The following is a 15192-nucleotide window of genomic DNA, read 5'->3' as shown; positions in this document are numbered from 1 at the left end:
AAATAAAAGTAAAGAACACATTACATGCAGGCCCGTGACACAGCAGAATGCGAAACAGAAACAGTTTCTACACGCGTCATCACCGTAATCATTGGAGAGTTGGGTGGCTTGCTCTTGAAAAGCAGCAGCCTGTATTTATTTTTGTTGCATTGTAATTTTGTACGTGAAGCGTAGCGTCTGGCATTAATGATGCGGTGGTGCCCTCGGGATCTACCCACATGCAATTTTGCAAGGAGATGCTCTCTCATCAGCGTCAGACTCATCTCCAGCCTCAGCCTCGGCCTCAGCGTTGCGTGTTTATATTGGTAAAAATAAAAGATAAAATAATGCCCAAAATCCAGGGGATGTTGTTGTGGGTGATGTTTCCCTCCGCCGCCGTTCTTTAGCACCGCCATTCGTTATTCATGAATAAACTCGCCAACTTAAGCTTGGGCTTTTTGGGCTTTGTCTCTATGATTTCATCATTTCGTCTTCTCTTCTGAACCTCTCTACTGGGCTGGGATGATCCAGCTCATAACATTCTGGGCTGGGATGCTCCGGCTCATACTGTTCTTCTTGAACTTTGCATCCATGCATCATCAAAATAATTTTCTTATAATTAAAGGATATTGGGAGAGGGGAAAATGAAGATAAGTGGAACTTATTTAAATGAAACTTACATGCACCACCACCGTTGTATGCATGCAACGCATGCCTCGGATTCATTGTGATACATATACTATCATTTAATTGCACACATAACCATGAATGCTATGCATCCATAAATTGAAAGGTGTGATCGTTACATTACCATGCGGTGATGTGACAGTCATACTTGAGAAGTATTCCGAACTTAAAATATAATATTAATATATAGATATATATATATATATATATATATTATAATATAAATAAATTAATAACATACGTGTTGGTAATTTGGTATAATCTCCAATAAATTACAACGGTTGAGGAAGTGAATGAGTCAGCAACAAGCAATTATTAACAAATCTATTTACGATTATATTAATTGAATGTGTTGATCAGTAAATGTAACACTTGGAACCCGACCTAACTAATCGAATGGAATGATTGACTTAGTTTAGTAATTTAGGTTTTGTTTTGGTTTCTTGTTAGATAAAAACAATGAAAATATTTTAGATGGCATCCCATAAATTATGCATATATTTTAGAAGATCTTCTGCCATAATAAGAATTTACTTTGATAGCAGCATTTTCCTCTTTGATTATTTTCCAGGTTCAAGGCCCAAAGCCAAAATAAAATGATTGCAGTATTTTGCATTCGTTATGTGGAAAGAGTATTGTTTTTTGTTAAATATTTTGGGCAGAAAATTCAAATATATTGACTTTAATTGGCACAGAAAATTCAAATGAAACTACCTGCGGCTGGGCTCTGCCTAATGAAAATGAAATGTGCCAGACTGACACGTTTGGAGCGTTGACGATGAAACGAAACCCGCTCTTTTCTAAGAATTTAACCGCCACCCCCGAAACAGTCTTCCCAGTCCAAACTCCCTCCTCCTCCTCCTCCTCAACAAGACATCACAACACAGCTCCATCTCTCTCTCTCTCTCTCTCTCTCTCTCTCTCTCTGGGCTCATTAATGAAAAGAATCCAGGCAGAGATACGGTGCTTGTGAACCATGTCGTGTTGAAATCCAATTGCAGAGAGAGATTCTGATTTATTAATGGATCTGAGTGTATCCAGGAGCAGGAGGCGAATATCACCGTATAACACCATCTTAGCCACTCTGGTCGCCCCATTGAAATCCGGGCTAATTACTACAATGAATTTGATGAAGATATTGGCGGCTCTTTTGGTCTCTCTCCCTGTTCTGGTCACCCTCTCTCTCGTTCTTCGCAGCCCACCTCCCGATCGGATCAAAGGCTTCGCAGACGCCAGAGTTATACAAAGACTCACTCGTAACGACACCTCTTCATCCAACTCCGGTAACCATATTCAAATTCTCAATATCCTTCAATTGTTTGACCTTTTTTTTCTGCGTTTGGCGGCTGAGAAAAAAAAATGTAAGAGAAGAAATAACAAAATCTCATACGTTGAATTCTTCATTTTCTGTTTTCTACATGCAATATTTATAATTTGGTTCTGCTGTGGAAAGTGGGTTACGATCAAAATTCCATCTTTTTAGCCATTTCACTCTCATTTTGTTTGTTTTCTGGTTTTACAATTACAATGTGCAGAAGATGGTTTCTCTGACCACACCCAGATGCCCAAAGACACGCTACACGATGGACTAATTGCTCCTGGGTTCGATGAAGGCTCTTGCCTGAGTAGGTACCAATCCAATTTATACCGAAAAATTTCACCCCACAAACCATCTTCTTATCTTCTCTCTAGACTACGAAATTATGAACATCTTCATAAAAAATGTGGACCCCATACCAAATCCTACAAAATAGCAATGGCACAACTCAAGTCTACTGATCAGGGCAACAGTAGTGTTGGTGGTTCAACAGAGTGTAAGTATGTGGTTTGGATATCTTACAGTGGCTTGGGGAACAAGATACTGACCATAACCTCTGCTTTCCTCTATGCTCTGCTCACAAACAGAGTCCTACTTGTTGACCCTGGGAAGGACATGGCTGATCTCTTCTGTGAACCATTTCCTGAAAACTCATGGTTGCTCTCTAAAGACTTCTCCATTAAAGAAAAATTCAACAAATTTGATCAGAAATCTCCTCATTGTTATGGGAACATGTTGAAAAACAAGAAAAACACTTCATCAGAATTAGTGCCATCATTTCTCTATCTCCATCTGGCTCATGATTATGATGAGCAAGATAAGCTTTTTTTCTGTGATGAATATCATAGTCTTACTGGGAAAGTCCCTTGGTTGATAATGAGAACAGATAACTACTTTGTCCCATCACTTTTCTTGATGCCCTCTTTTGAGCAAGAACTTGAAAAGCTGTTCCCAGAGAAGGAAACTGTTTTCCACCACTTGGGTAGGTATCTTTTCCACCCCTCAAATCATGTATGGGGGCTAATCACAAGGTACTATCAAGCTCACTTAGCAAAGGCAGATGAAAGGATTGGCATTCAAGTTAGAACTTTTGAGTCAGGCCCTAGCCCACTTCAGCATGTGATGAATCAAATTTATGCCTGTGTTTTCAAGGAGAAATTGCTGCCTCAAGTGGATAAGCAAAAACCCGTTGTCACAGCTCCATCAGGGATCCCAAAACTGAAATCGGTGCTAATTACTTCTTTAACCTCAGGATACTCTGAGAATATGAGGAATATGTACTGGCAACACCCAACTGTGAATGGGGACTTAATTGGGGTTTTTCAGCCAAGCCATGAAGGGCATCAGCAGACAGATAAGAATCTGCATGACAGAAAAGCTTGGGCTGAAATGTATCTCCTGAGTTTGTGTGATGTGTTGGTCACAAGTGCATGGTCAACGTTCGGATATGTGGCTCAAGGTCTTGGTGGCCTGAAGCCATGGATTTTGTACAAGCCTGAAAATCAAACAATGCCTAATCCGCCTTGCCGTCGGGTCATGTCGATGGAGCCTTGTTTCCATGCTCCCCCATTTTATGACTGCAAAGCAAAGAGAGGGGTTGATACAGGTGCGCTTGTACCTCACGTGAGACATTGCGAGGATATGAGCTGGGGCCTTAAGCTAGTCGGTAGTCATGAATTTCATGATCAGTTGTAGCTGCTGTTTTTCTGGAATGTAATGCGACAAAGTCATTTTTTTCTGGATCAGATTGTTGATAGAGTTATGTGGTAGAATGACTTTGCTATTGAATGTAAATCAAGTATTCTTTACTTTGCACTGCCACTGTTGCTTGTTAGAGGAGAGCTGAATGCCTGGATATGGATTTAACTACGATTTAAAGTACCATATTGAATGTATGCTTTTCCCAGTGAAAGGCAGCTCATCCTTTTCATTTGCCATCGACCCATCAACATACCACTTCCAAAATTGAAACTAACATTTTAACTATCATGATAACAAATGAATCAAAGAGTCATTATACACAAGTTTCTTACGGATTGCATTTGATCATATCAGTAAAGAGGAAATTATCATTTGCCTCGATCGAAAAATATAAAAATTATTGAACAAAACATGTTGCATAGTCCCATCACTGCCATGGGAGAGAGAGAGAGAGAGAGAGAGAGAGGGTGAGAGAGTTGGATTTCACACCAGTCATTAAACATAATGCCCAAAATACAAACCAGTATCTAACTAGTAAACATCATTCATACGGCCAAAGTTCCGGACTTGCTCCGTCAGAAATCAAGGTCTTAATTCTTTCTGCCTTCGCACAAGATAATATGGTAGCCATGCCTGCACAATTTCCCAAAACAACAAAATCAGCTAACTGTGTTGGCAGTGAGCATAATTAGAGTTCAACTTTAGGATATCTTTAAGCAGATAATCCAACAGTACATATCACTATACATACTCAAAACAAGATCTATGGAGTGGCATGAATTACAAATGATTGTTCAAATGGTAGCAGCCAACCACAATCAATAGGCAAACTGATGTGGCCTACAACATGGGTTATGCCTTATAATTTAATCCAATCCAATCTACTAACAACAGCACAGATATTGCTAATTAGCTATGCAAACAGGGCAATCTAACCAATTGGCCAAAATGGTAGCTTTAAAAAATTTGAAAGATTGGAACTTGGAAAAACATACGTGGATTTGAAAGGCGCACTGGTAGCCCCAATTGGGGTAGCAAAAGCCACCTCTTGAAAAGGGCCTGCCATTTTGCCACGAGGGAACCACCCAAGATCGCCACCTTTCTTCCCAGATGGGCACTCCGAGTACTCGGCTGCTACCTTCGCGAACTCAGCAGGAGGCACTTTGTCGCCATTTTCAAGCCAACCATCCTGCAACTTCTTGTAAGCTTCGTTGATTTTGCCTTGCTTTTCACAAAGTACGTGCCTTGCTTTCACGTAAGTGCAAGTGCCCAGCCCATCAGAAGACTTCCCAGATTTTCCCTTTCCTTTAGAGCCAGCCTCGTCGCTGCCACCCGCCGCTTGCTTTCCCTTCCCTTTTCCTCCCGCCTTCGCGTCCTTCCCCATCTTTTTGATTAATTAACCTAAAGAATTACACTTTTACAAAATTAACAAGCGAATTAACAAACCCAATAAAGATCTTTGACCAAATTAATTTCTTAAATCTTACCGATTGGAGTTTTGACTGCGGAGGGTTCAGTTTGGCTGCCTTTGCTGCCCGAGTGACGACGGTCTCGACTTTGGAGATCTTTTTAGACTAGAGCAGAGATGAGGGGTTGAATGGGATTGCCCTTCAATTTGTGGCATATTAACAATTTGACCCCTTTGTTTTTGGACCTCATAATGAATGGGCCCAAATATTGTTTGGTTTATTTGAGCCGGGCCTTGGAATATTCATATAGAAATTGGACCCCCTCTTCTTAATTTGGGAAGGACACGTGTGCTTAAGATGAAGGCTAGTGATATCTGTGGACACCCAAAAATCATCTGTGCACACCCTACCCTCAGAGATAAGTTTTAACGTATAAATTTGGAAGAATTACATTAATTGTAAATGACAGTTATTAAATACTTCAAAACAAAAAGAAAAAAAACTAATAACCGACATAGAATGTATTCCTCAATGTAGAAAATAACATATACATTCCTTGTAGCGATTGATTGAATTTAAAAGTAGGCCCATTTGGAATTTGACTCAAACTATATTTAGCAATGTGTGATTTAGCAATTTGGAAATCAATTTTCTCGCCGTTTCAATTGATCATTGAGATGGCTGGTGATAAAAGGAGTCAAAAAGATCACCCCATATACCTTCCTTGTGTTCATGGTGTAAGAACATCTTGCTTTTATTACTTTTTTGTAATATTTTAAATATAAAAAAATAAAAAAAAAGTTTGTGTAAATATAATGGTGATCGAAGCAGTAACCATTGTAAATGCAATGCACCAATACTTTCTCCTTTCACTGTTTCGATAATCAAGATCGACGAAAGATATTATTCTTCAGAAAACACTTCGCTTTACGCCTTTGAAAAAGACAGGCACGACGAACCCTTTACTTTGGTTACGAGAGAACATAAAATAAAAAGTGTATCATCAAAACTGAAATTGTGGCTCTGGCTCATTTGAACTCTGTCTCTCTTACCTCCTTGTCTCTCCCGAACTCAGAGCCTTTCAATTTTGAAAACGTGTCCGCATTTAATTGGTCTCAGCAGCTCATACATCACCTAATCCACTATCACAGAGCTCCTCCTCCTCCTCCTCCACGGCAGCCATGGATGCAGCATCACTAGCAGCAGCTTCTGCTACAACAATGAACGCCGTTAACTTTTTTGCAACTCCAATTACCCAAAGAATAGCTACCCACCTGACTACATTAACCTCTCCAATTCCTCACACTAAACCAAACCTACACGCTCTCTGTCTACCAAACTCTAACCCTAGAAGCAGAGCCATTTCTCTGATAACTCGATGCTCCATAAAGCCAGACACCAACACGACTGACAACGAGAAAGAACAGAATTCTACCGTTGAACCCAATTTAAATTCAGAACCGACAAACCCATCAACGCCCTTTTCAAATGATGCACTCTCTTCTCCTATATCAACCTCATTTTCTTCTTCTAATACCAAAGGATTGGTGTTGGGTTTGGGCTTTGAAAATTCATGGGACAGTGCAGAAGTTGGGTCACCAGTTGTGAAGAGGTTCCTGGGTGACGAGGAAGAGAGATGGTACATGTGGTACTATGGGAAGTCCAGTTCAAATCCAAACCCAGGTTTGGATTCGATTGGATTAGCAGTTTCAAGCAATGGGGTTCATTGGGAACGAGGAGTTGGACAAGTTCAATCGAGCCAGGATGTGGGTGCGGTGATCAATTGCGGCAAAGATTGGTGGGCATTTGATACTCAGAGCATTAGGCCTTCTGAGGTAGTGGTCATGTCCAGTTCAAAGGTCAGAGCTTCCAGTGCTGTTTATTGGCTCTATTACACTGGCTACAGTGCTGAGGAGGCAGAGAATATTTCTAATCATTCTCAAGAAATCAATTTGGAGAACCCAAAAAGGTTCCTTCTTGATGGTTTGATCAGTGATAAAAATGGTGGGATTGGGAAGATTTTCAAGTCTTTGCCTGGTTTGGCAATTAGTCAAGATGGGAGGCATTGGGCTAGAATTGAAGGGGAGCATCACAGTGGGGCTCTGTTTGATGTGGGGTTGCAAGGAGAGTGGGATTCTTCATTCATTGCTGCACCTCATGTTGTTTTCCATGAAAGTGGTGATCTTAGAATGTATTACCATTCATTTGATTTGGAGATGGGAAATTACTCAATTGGGATGGCAAGATCAAGGGATGGGATTAAGTGGGTGAAATTGAGGAAAATAATAGGGGGAGGAAGAAGTGGTTACTTTGATGAGTTGGGAGCAATGAATCCATGTGTAGTGAGGAACAGGAAAGATGGGGAGTATTTGATGGCATATGAAGGTGTTGGTGGTGATGGTGGGAGGAGCATTGGTTTGGCTGTGTCCCCAGATGGGTTGAAGGATTGGACAAGGTTGAAGGATGATGAGGTGGTTTTGAAGGCCTCTGAGGATTGTGGGTGGGATAACAAAGGGGTTGGATCTCCATGTTTGGTTCAGATGGATGGGGAAAAAGATGAGTGGAGGTTGTATTATAGAGGTGTTGGGATTGAGGGAAGGACTGGGATTGGAATGGCAGTTTCACAAGGGAGTGATGTTACAAGGTTTAGGAGATGCGCAGGATTTCATTTGTAATATATATGTTCATTGTCATATTTGTGTTACTATCAACGTGGGATCAGATGGAATCAATTGTTTGCTGATTTGGGTGTGTGTTCAAATATGAATTAGCATGTACGCTTTAATATGAAAGATCAATAATGTATCGATAACACGTTGATATGTTCTGTTATTGACATGTTATTGATAATTTTATCTAACACTATTTTGATAATCCGTCTCGAACTGCAAAATTCACACATTTTGAAGAATAACTGATTCTTCCATGACACGAAAACCAAATGCTATGAAGTTTTTTAGAATTTCATTGTTTGATCTAATCATGGTTCTACAAACGGGTTGATTTCTCCTTAGGAGACTCAAGATACAGAGGCCTGACTTTTGGGTGGGCTTGAACTCAAGGCCCGAAAAGCAATTAATTAAAGTTGAGTTTTCTGGTATGTGATTGGTCGGGGATAACAAAACAGTGTTATGCCCTTTTCATATAAGGTTTTGTACTTCTGGTTTGGATAAGGCTTCATATCTTAAAACATACTTTTTATTGATTTATTTTATATATATAAATTATATAAATAAACACATAATGAAATTTATCACGTTTTTCAGGTTACATTGCTAATTAATGGGCATATGTTGAAAATAGTAACATGAAGAGCAGTAGCAATAAATTTAACAGGCAACTAATCTATCATGGCAATTTATTAGACAGAATTGAATTTTTATTATGAGCTTAGAACTACCATATTAATAACATCTAAATTACTTGTTACATTTTTTCTTTCGTTGATCATATAACTTGTTATTTAAAACTAAAAAACAACTACTCTACTCCTTATTACAACTTCATTCGTTGCTAATTAATCATTGACCATTGCTGCTACGACTGAGTCATCTCCTAACTCTAGACTTTCAAAATTCAAAACACAGGCGACCCAGACGGTGAAGCGTTCACCAAATTGAGTATACTGTCCCAGTAGCTCTTGTTCTCCTCAAAGTTGCCGCCGGCGTTATCAGAGATCTCTCCGGCCAACGACGAGTTGTAAACCAAAACATCAGTGAAGCCCTCCATCATGATATTTGAAACTCCAGCTGGCATTATCACATTCCCCACCTCCTCATCATTCCCTGAATTAAACGTACCCTCCTCCACAAACCACGCCGGTGTAGCAGCACAAGCATCCATACAACCATATATAACATTAACATTGTCCTGCAATACCTCGGATGGAACCACAGGATTTTCGTTGATCCCGTTAATGTTAACGCCATTTTGCATTGGAGGATTAAGTGCGTTAATATGTGGGAAGTTCAAGGTGGATGTTGGAGACTCGAGGTCGTCCATGGACATCATAGAACCACCCGAAATAATTGTGCTGTTAACGTTTCTAACCGTGGGCTTTGTCGACCATGTTCCTTGCCATGCTCTGAGCACATCCAAACACGGCAGAGCCGGCGGAGCTTTGTTGATGACGTGTCCTTGATGGGTTGCGTCGGAGGAGCTGCTGATCAGGAGTTGGTTGGGGTTGGTGGTGGAGATGACCTGCAGCTTGGATTCTCTAACGAGCCTGGCTTCGGCTTCAAGGCGGGCGCTCTCCCACTGAGCCATGTGGCTTATGTTAGCAGCGTCCTTAGCGTGGCCGCTGCCGGAGCCGTGGTGGTGCCTCGGCTTGTGGGTCATGGGATCGATGCCCAGCTTGGTTAGTCTCTTCTTGAGATGTGTGTTCCAGTAGTTCTTGATCTCATTGTCCGTCCTCTTAGGCAAATGAGTTGCTATAGCCGACCACCTAAGATTAGTAAATAAATTGAGTTATTAGGAGACATATTTACCATTTTTGTTTAGAGAAAAAAATAATATTAAAAGTTTTGTTAATTACCTGTTTCCGATAAGAGCATGGAGCTGAATGATACTCTGTTCTTCTTGCAAACTAAACTTCCCTCTTTTGATGTCGGGCCTCAGGTAATTGGTCCACCTCAGACGACAGCTCTTCCCACATCTTTGCAGCCCTATTAATATAATACATACATATATATATCATGCATGCATGCACCCAAAACAAAGTGAAAAATGGATCGAATTATAAATGAAGGGGAAGGGGTTCTTAGTTGTGAGTTAAAATAATTACCTGCTTTCGGCGGCAAGGCACGCCAGCTTCCATGGCCATGGTGTTCGATGTAAGTCAAGAGCTTCTGGTCTTCCTCAGGAGACCATGGTCCTTTTTTCAAACCCACCTTCTCACAGCATGGTGACCTCCCCATCTAGTTTAGTTTCAAACCCTACCTGATCAGCACTCACACTCACACTCCCACAATTAGTATAGTTTGGGATTCTGGAATCCGAGAAAACTATTGGAACACCATAAAGGGTGAGGCCAATATATAAATAGAGGATGATATATGAATAAAGAATTAAATGTGTACCAGAAAGATTGCATCTTCGTGACCAATATGCCCTTTCACTACAAATGGACCTCCCTCTACAACGATGAGAGGTACACGAATGACCCTATGATTATCAACTTCCACTAAGAGTAAGAGGTACGAGTTCCAACCTCGGTTTTTATCTTATAGTAGCACTTGTCGGAGAAATAAGGGGTCACAATTAACTGATAAACTTGTCACAAAACCTAGCTAATTAAATTTCTTAGACATTTGTGATGGCGATGGATATGCGAAATTTCCAAAACTCTAATTATCGAAAAATGAATGGACTCTCTAAATGCAGAGACTCGGTATTCACTCCTCTGTTATATTATATATATAATATATAAAATTTGTAATTAGAATTTAAGTTAAAATTTCTTTTAAAACAAATTAGACATGACTTAATTAGAATTTAAGTATTGAATACTTAAGTGTTTTATATACTTGTATTTTCTACTTCCGTCCTTCGAACTGTACAATTCTAACTCCACTCTTGCATGTACACATGTAAAAAAAAAAATATGTGGATTTCAGAATTGAATGAATTATCTCATAATAACCTCTGCATAGTATTTATACACGAACCTCTCCTCAATTTCAGAATTGAATGAATTGTGTTGAAGTGGAGGGGGTAAAGTGGTTAAAAAGTGGTTAAAGCTTCTCAGGGCAATAAAATTACAAGCCAGAATTATAAATACGGTCCCCATGTGGTTATCAAACTACTTTTAATGAATTTATTGATGTTTGCTATATCCGTACATATGATTATGCATCATTAGATCAGCATAATAATTTTCACGTGCATGGAAATTTCTCTATAAATAATCAGTGTGGCTAGCTAGCTGCCTTGATTAAATATTTAGTTAATACATGATTTATTTCACACCCTTCGGCAGTTGAGAATTTGCTTGGAAATATACCAAGAAGCTCTCAATGGGTACCATATTGAGTATGACTCCACTGCAAACTTATTCAATATGTCCCCTCCTGCAATGGTCTTGTGGTCTCTGGGCATCCACATCACCCGCCCGCTTCGAACAACTGGTGTGTGTTTCTTTGATTATGGAAGCAGTGCTTCAATACTTTTTCTGATGATGTAGCCACTGATTTTTTTTATCAAATATCCTGATCTTGAGCACAAGTTCTAGTGTCCTACCGTAATTACTATTATAATATCAGCATTCAGTTTATGAATTAGTATATTGAGTGTGGAGGCTAAAGATTTTTTAAGTTGAATATTAACCCGTCAACTATGTTACTATGTACATCTTTTGCGTCTAGCTAACACGTGAACGCTTATTTGGCACTTCAAGAAAGTCATCCATCATACACAAGGTAGCGATTGTCACAACCCCTCTATAACCACTTGCAATCCTCCCTCTTATTTGTGTGCTTGCATTATTGATTGAGTTTATTGAAAAATATGTGTATATATAAACAAACAATGAATGAATTGAATGAATGTTGTTGATAAAGGGATACCAACTGGATGTTAATTCTAGTATCTGTCTGTACGTGTATGCTATAAAGTTTAAGTTCGTTGTTTTGGAAATACATTCGCATTTGTGTTTGCCATTCATTTCTATTGCATTCATTTATGTTTGTGGGGTCGATGTGTATGATCATACGCTAGTCGGAGGATGAGGGTCCCAGATCCTTGTGTTATTGGAAATATACAGAAATTCTCTTATCTTTGTGTTATATGTAATATACAGAAATTCTACTATGCGGATGTCCAAATATTATTATCGTGCAAACGCCATGTATTTTCTACTATCCCTCCTTGCTTTCCTCCCCGTTTACAATGGCATCAACAAGATAATAACGTTCGAACATTCGGATGAGAGAATAACTGCCTCTTATTGAGGGATCCTTCAAATAATTTTATTTGAGGGACACCCTTTAGGGTTCCCTACGCAATTTTTTTCAACGATCCAAACTATCTATTTTTTAAGTCTACATTCATTGATCATCCTAGCAAAAATGCCCCTTGAAACTTTAGTCAAATCCCACTTTACTCCCATGCCGTCAACTCCATCCAAAAATCTATTAACTTTGATGAAGTGTCAAGGATGTTTTTGTAATTTCGTACGTATGAATCATTATCCACCAAACCTCACTCATTGCAGATATTTAATTCTTTCCCATTTCATGTTTTGCCTTGTCAGTTGTCAATGATGCTTCTCCAAGTTGCTTTTGCTTCATCTATGATCCATCTAACCTTTTAATTGATTCAGTGTATTCTTTTTCATTAAAATTCACAAAGGAAATACCATTCCTCCCCCCCACCACAAAAAAAAACTTATCTATAATAGGTATGGTAAGTACTGAGAGAGTGGTCCAATTCAGAGGCTTGTAAATTCGAACGATAGATAGCCTGAGGCTCATAACTTCCATGCAAGATTTGGCTTCTTACTTATTAGGTTCTATCAAGATCACAGTTAAAAGTTAATCACCAAATTAACTTGCAAGAGAAATTGTCAAGAGCTAAGTGTTATGCCTACAAATCGACTTGCAAAGGGATCCCCGAGAGCTTAATTGCTACTTCAACATCTTCTATTTTCCCTTTTTTTTCTTTTTCTCCAAATATATTGGGGCATATAGGACATGACAGCATGCAAAATGCAAATGAAGGAAACAAATTTCAAACACAACAGAAATACCACCGAGAAAGGAATATTTCTTCATTGCAAATTATGAAGGCAATAATCTTTGATTGTTTGTCAATGAGGAACAGCTCAAAAGAAAGAAAGAAAACTCACGAAATTGTTAATTCCCAATCACAAGTTCGAGCTGGCTTGCTCTATATCACCACTCTAATCTTTGATGTTTGAATCACAACATGTAAGTAACAAATATTGGCACCTAAACATGCGAGGCATCCTTCAAGCTTGAAGAAGGAATATGAATACCATCTAGTATGATCACTCGGAATCTGAAACGAGAGAGTGGATGAAAAGATTCATCAGAAAGAAGAGAACCCTGCAATTTGTCTAAACTTCTCGTATGAAACCCAGAACACAAATTGCCAAGGACCAAGCCTTGCCCATGTAGGCATGAACCCTTTCCACAATGCTCTTAAACCCTCAACTTTGACAGTCTTCACCAAACAATCATAAGAATTGTTGTACATAATCTTCCCTTGTTTGCTTCTAGACTGGTTCATCATTCTTGTCTTTACCACATCGGCTGGACAACTCAAAGCAGTTGCTGAAAGGCCTGACATGATTGATGCCAAAGTGTGGGCATATATGTTATCCTCCGAAATTCGATTTTTGATAACAAAATGTTTCGCCTGATCATAACAGGCCAATTCTCCCATGTTCACCAAGAATGCTCTTTGGACATTAGGGAAAACCCCTTTCCAAAGTCCTCCAATGCCCTCCGATCGGACGATCTTGTTTAAAGCATCAAAGCACCCTGAGTACCTAGGTTGAAGGCCTTGGCTCACCATACGACCATCTGCTTGCATCCTCACCTTAACAAGATCTGCGGGGCTTGCCACCAACTGTACTACTAGCAGTAAACAGAAGAACACTATTACTTTCAAAGCAAATACAGAGTTAACGAAAATACAAAGCAGTCAGCCTAATCAATTATTGGACCATTCGATTGGCAAAGAAATGCACAGCACAACCAAGTAGGCCAACCTAACATGGATTATCATGTGGAAAAGCTGCATTTAAATATCAAGAGTGTAAAATGCAGTGAAGTTTTGTATATATAAATTCATATGCATGTCAAAGTATGAGATTGAAGCAAATTCAATGTGAATATAATGTGACAAAACTGCATTACTAATCTTCAGAAGAGTTCGATAGATTCTATAGTTCAACGCCCCGAACTTTCTTACAGAGCACACAAATTCAAAGCTCAAGCATTCATTTTCTCAATGTCAATTCGAACAAGCTTGCATTTTTAAACTTATCAATTTTCTCTAAAATGAATCGTTGACACTATTACTTGCAATTTCCCTTCTTGACCCAAAAAAAAACTAAAAAAATCTTTCAATCTCCCTAGTCCAAAAACTTATCAAATTACACATCCGAATTATTTTTTTCGAAAAGGGACCCAACCCAATAAGTTTGACACAATAAGAAAGCAAGTTACCTGAGCAACGACGCCGGAAATCCCACCGGAGAGAGCTTTAGCGGGGAGAGAGAGGGACGCACCTTCGGTTTTCAGTGAGCTTCTGAGGTGCTCGTACCCGACGATCCGAATTGGCGTGTAGAAGAGGTGTCTGAGAATCGCAGGAGACAATCCCTTGTACAGCCCAAGAGGGCCTTGCTGCCGCACGATCTCCGAGGCCACTAGGAACCCGTTGGTGGGCCGAACCGATCCCACCGACACCGACTCGCCGTGCAGCTGGAGCCTAGTCTTTGTCAGGTCTATCGGAAACGTCGTCGTCTCCGCCACCATGGCTGAGATCGACGCGAGTAAGATCTTCCTGTAGGCCCCATGATCTTCGCTCGGTTTCATCGTCGACGGAACTATAAAATTGAAGAAGAACGACCGAAAATCAGTTAAAGGATAATCTAATAGATTGGGAAACGACATCAAGTTATAAAATTGAACGACAGTGTGTTACATGTCGTTTTAGTAGGAAATGACTGTTTATGAGGGGGTGGCAATTTCCGATACGACCCATTACACGACTCGAAACCCGCAAGGAAAAAACACAACACGAACCCGCACGATTAAAAAACGGGTCATTTTCGAGTCAACCCGCCAATGACCCATTTATAAACGAATGGGTTTCAAGTCAACCCGCCAACCCACTAAAACATCTACTTTACCCGTTTATTAAACGGGTCAACCTGCCAACCCGCTAAAATACCTATGTAACCTGCCAACGCAACACCTGTTTAACTCGTTTATTAAACAGGTCAACCCACTAACCCGTTAAAATACCTATATAACTTGTCAATTAGCTAAAATACCTATGTAACCTGCCAACTCATTTCTTTATTTTTTATTCATTTTCCTTTTTTTTATTTTTTTATTTTTTTAATTTCTC

General features: G+C 39.6%; 5 protein-coding genes across 8 annotated transcripts; 2 read left to right on the top strand and 3 right to left on the bottom strand.

Annotated features, from left to right (window-relative positions):
- Positions 1 to 1444: 1444 nt before the first annotated feature.
- Positions 1445 to 3792, top strand: LOC110751301 (galactoside 2-alpha-L-fucosyltransferase-like). Its single transcript, XM_021951744.2, has 2 exons — positions 1445 to 1949; positions 2202 to 3792. Exons 1-2 carry the CDS (start codon positions 1688 to 1690, stop codon positions 3677 to 3679), a joined length of 1740 nt encoding a protein of 579 aa, XP_021807436.1. The 5' UTR covers positions 1445 to 1687; the 3' UTR covers positions 3680 to 3792.
- Positions 3793 to 4033: 241 nt separating this feature from the next.
- LOC110751441 (FKBP-like peptidyl-prolyl cis-trans isomerase family protein) lies at positions 4034 to 5323 on the bottom strand. Its single transcript, XM_021951916.2, has 3 exons — positions 5173 to 5323; positions 4681 to 5086; positions 4034 to 4318 (listed from the first exon to the last, which is right to left on the bottom strand). The coding sequence occupies exons 2-3, from the start codon at positions 5067 to 5069 to the stop codon at positions 4276 to 4278; spliced, it is 432 nt and encodes a 143-aa protein (XP_021807608.1). The 5' UTR covers positions 5070 to 5086; positions 5173 to 5323; the 3' UTR covers positions 4034 to 4275.
- Positions 5324 to 6089: 766 nt separating this feature from the next.
- Positions 6090 to 7908, top strand: LOC110751272 (Arabinanase/levansucrase/invertase). Its single transcript, XM_021951710.2, has one exon. The coding sequence runs from the start codon at positions 6276 to 6278 to the stop codon at positions 7767 to 7769; it is 1494 nt and encodes a 497-aa protein (XP_021807402.1). The 5' UTR covers positions 6090 to 6275; the 3' UTR covers positions 7770 to 7908.
- Positions 7909 to 8506: 598 nt separating this feature from the next.
- LOC110751413 (transcription factor MYB16-like) lies at positions 8507 to 10131 on the bottom strand. Its single transcript, XM_021951886.2, has 3 exons — positions 9878 to 10131; positions 9629 to 9758; positions 8507 to 9538 (listed from the first exon to the last, which is right to left on the bottom strand). Exons 1-3 carry the CDS (start codon positions 10008 to 10010, stop codon positions 8671 to 8673), a joined length of 1131 nt encoding a protein of 376 aa, XP_021807578.1. The 5' UTR covers positions 10011 to 10131; the 3' UTR covers positions 8507 to 8670.
- Positions 10132 to 12835: 2704 nt separating this feature from the next.
- On the bottom strand, positions 12836 to 14688 carry UCP3 (Mitochondrial substrate carrier family protein). 4 transcript variants are annotated; one of them, XM_021951714.2, is made up of 2 exons: positions 14348 to 14688; positions 12836 to 13691 (listed from the first exon to the last, which is right to left on the bottom strand). In XM_021951714.2, exons 1-2 carry the CDS (start codon positions 14652 to 14654, stop codon positions 13141 to 13143), a joined length of 858 nt encoding a protein of 285 aa, XP_021807406.1. In that variant the 5' UTR covers positions 14655 to 14688; the 3' UTR covers positions 12836 to 13140. The 4 variants fall into 4 exon arrangements, 3 of the variants coding, with proteins under 3 accessions (XP_021807406.1, XP_021807405.1, XP_021807407.1); XM_021951713.2 differs by having other exon boundaries at positions 12836 to 13683; positions 14286 to 14687; XM_021951715.2 differs by having other exon boundaries at positions 12836 to 13688; positions 14348 to 14687.
- Positions 14689 to 15192: the final 504 nt, after the last annotated feature.

Source organism: Prunus avium, chromosome 1 (genome assembly GCF_965620075.1).
Source record: "Prunus avium chromosome 1, drPruAviu1.hap1.1, whole genome shotgun sequence".
Lineage (NCBI taxonomy): Eukaryota > Viridiplantae > Streptophyta > Magnoliopsida > Rosales > Rosaceae > Prunus > Prunus avium.
This window is presented reverse-complemented; position numbering and strand designations above follow the sequence as displayed.

Bases quoted from the DNA above. Each gene is read 5' to 3' on its own strand.
- LOC110751301 (XM_021951744.2), top strand. From the start codon at position 1,688: ATGGATCTGAGTGTATCCAGGAGCAGGAGGCGAATATCACCGTATAAC. The intron at 1,950-2,201 runs GTAACCATATTC...TACAATGTGCAG, and splicing joins CACCTCTTCATCCAACTCCG to AAGATGGTTTCTCTGACCAC.
- LOC110751441 (XM_021951916.2), bottom strand. From the start codon at position 5,069: ATGGGGAAGGACGCGAAGGCGGGAGGAAAAGGGAAGGGAAAGCAAGCG. The intron at 4,319-4,680 runs GTATGTTTTTCC...GAAATTGTGCAG, and splicing joins AGTGCGCCTTTCAAATCCAC to GCATGGCTACCATATTATCT.
- LOC110751272 (XM_021951710.2), top strand. From the start codon at position 6,276: ATGGATGCAGCATCACTAGCAGCAGCTTCTGCTACAACAATGAACGCC.
- LOC110751413 (XM_021951886.2), bottom strand. From the start codon at position 10,010: ATGGGGAGGTCACCATGCTGTGAGAAGGTGGGTTTGAAAAAAGGACCA. The intron at 9,759-9,877 runs GTAATTATTTTA...TTATATTAATAG, and splicing joins TGCCTTGCCGCCGAAAGCAG to GGCTGCAAAGATGTGGGAAG. The intron at 9,539-9,628 runs GTAATTAACAAA...TACTAATCTTAG, and splicing joins CATGCTCTTATCGGAAACAG to GTGGTCGGCTATAGCAACTC.
- UCP3 (XM_021951713.2), bottom strand. From the start codon at position 14,654: ATGAAACCGAGCGAAGATCATGGGGCCTACAGGAAGATCTTACTCGCG. The intron at 13,684-14,285 runs GTAACTTGCTTT...CTAGTAGTACAG, and splicing joins TTTCCGGCGTCGTTGCTCAG to TTGGTGGCAAGCCCCGCAGA.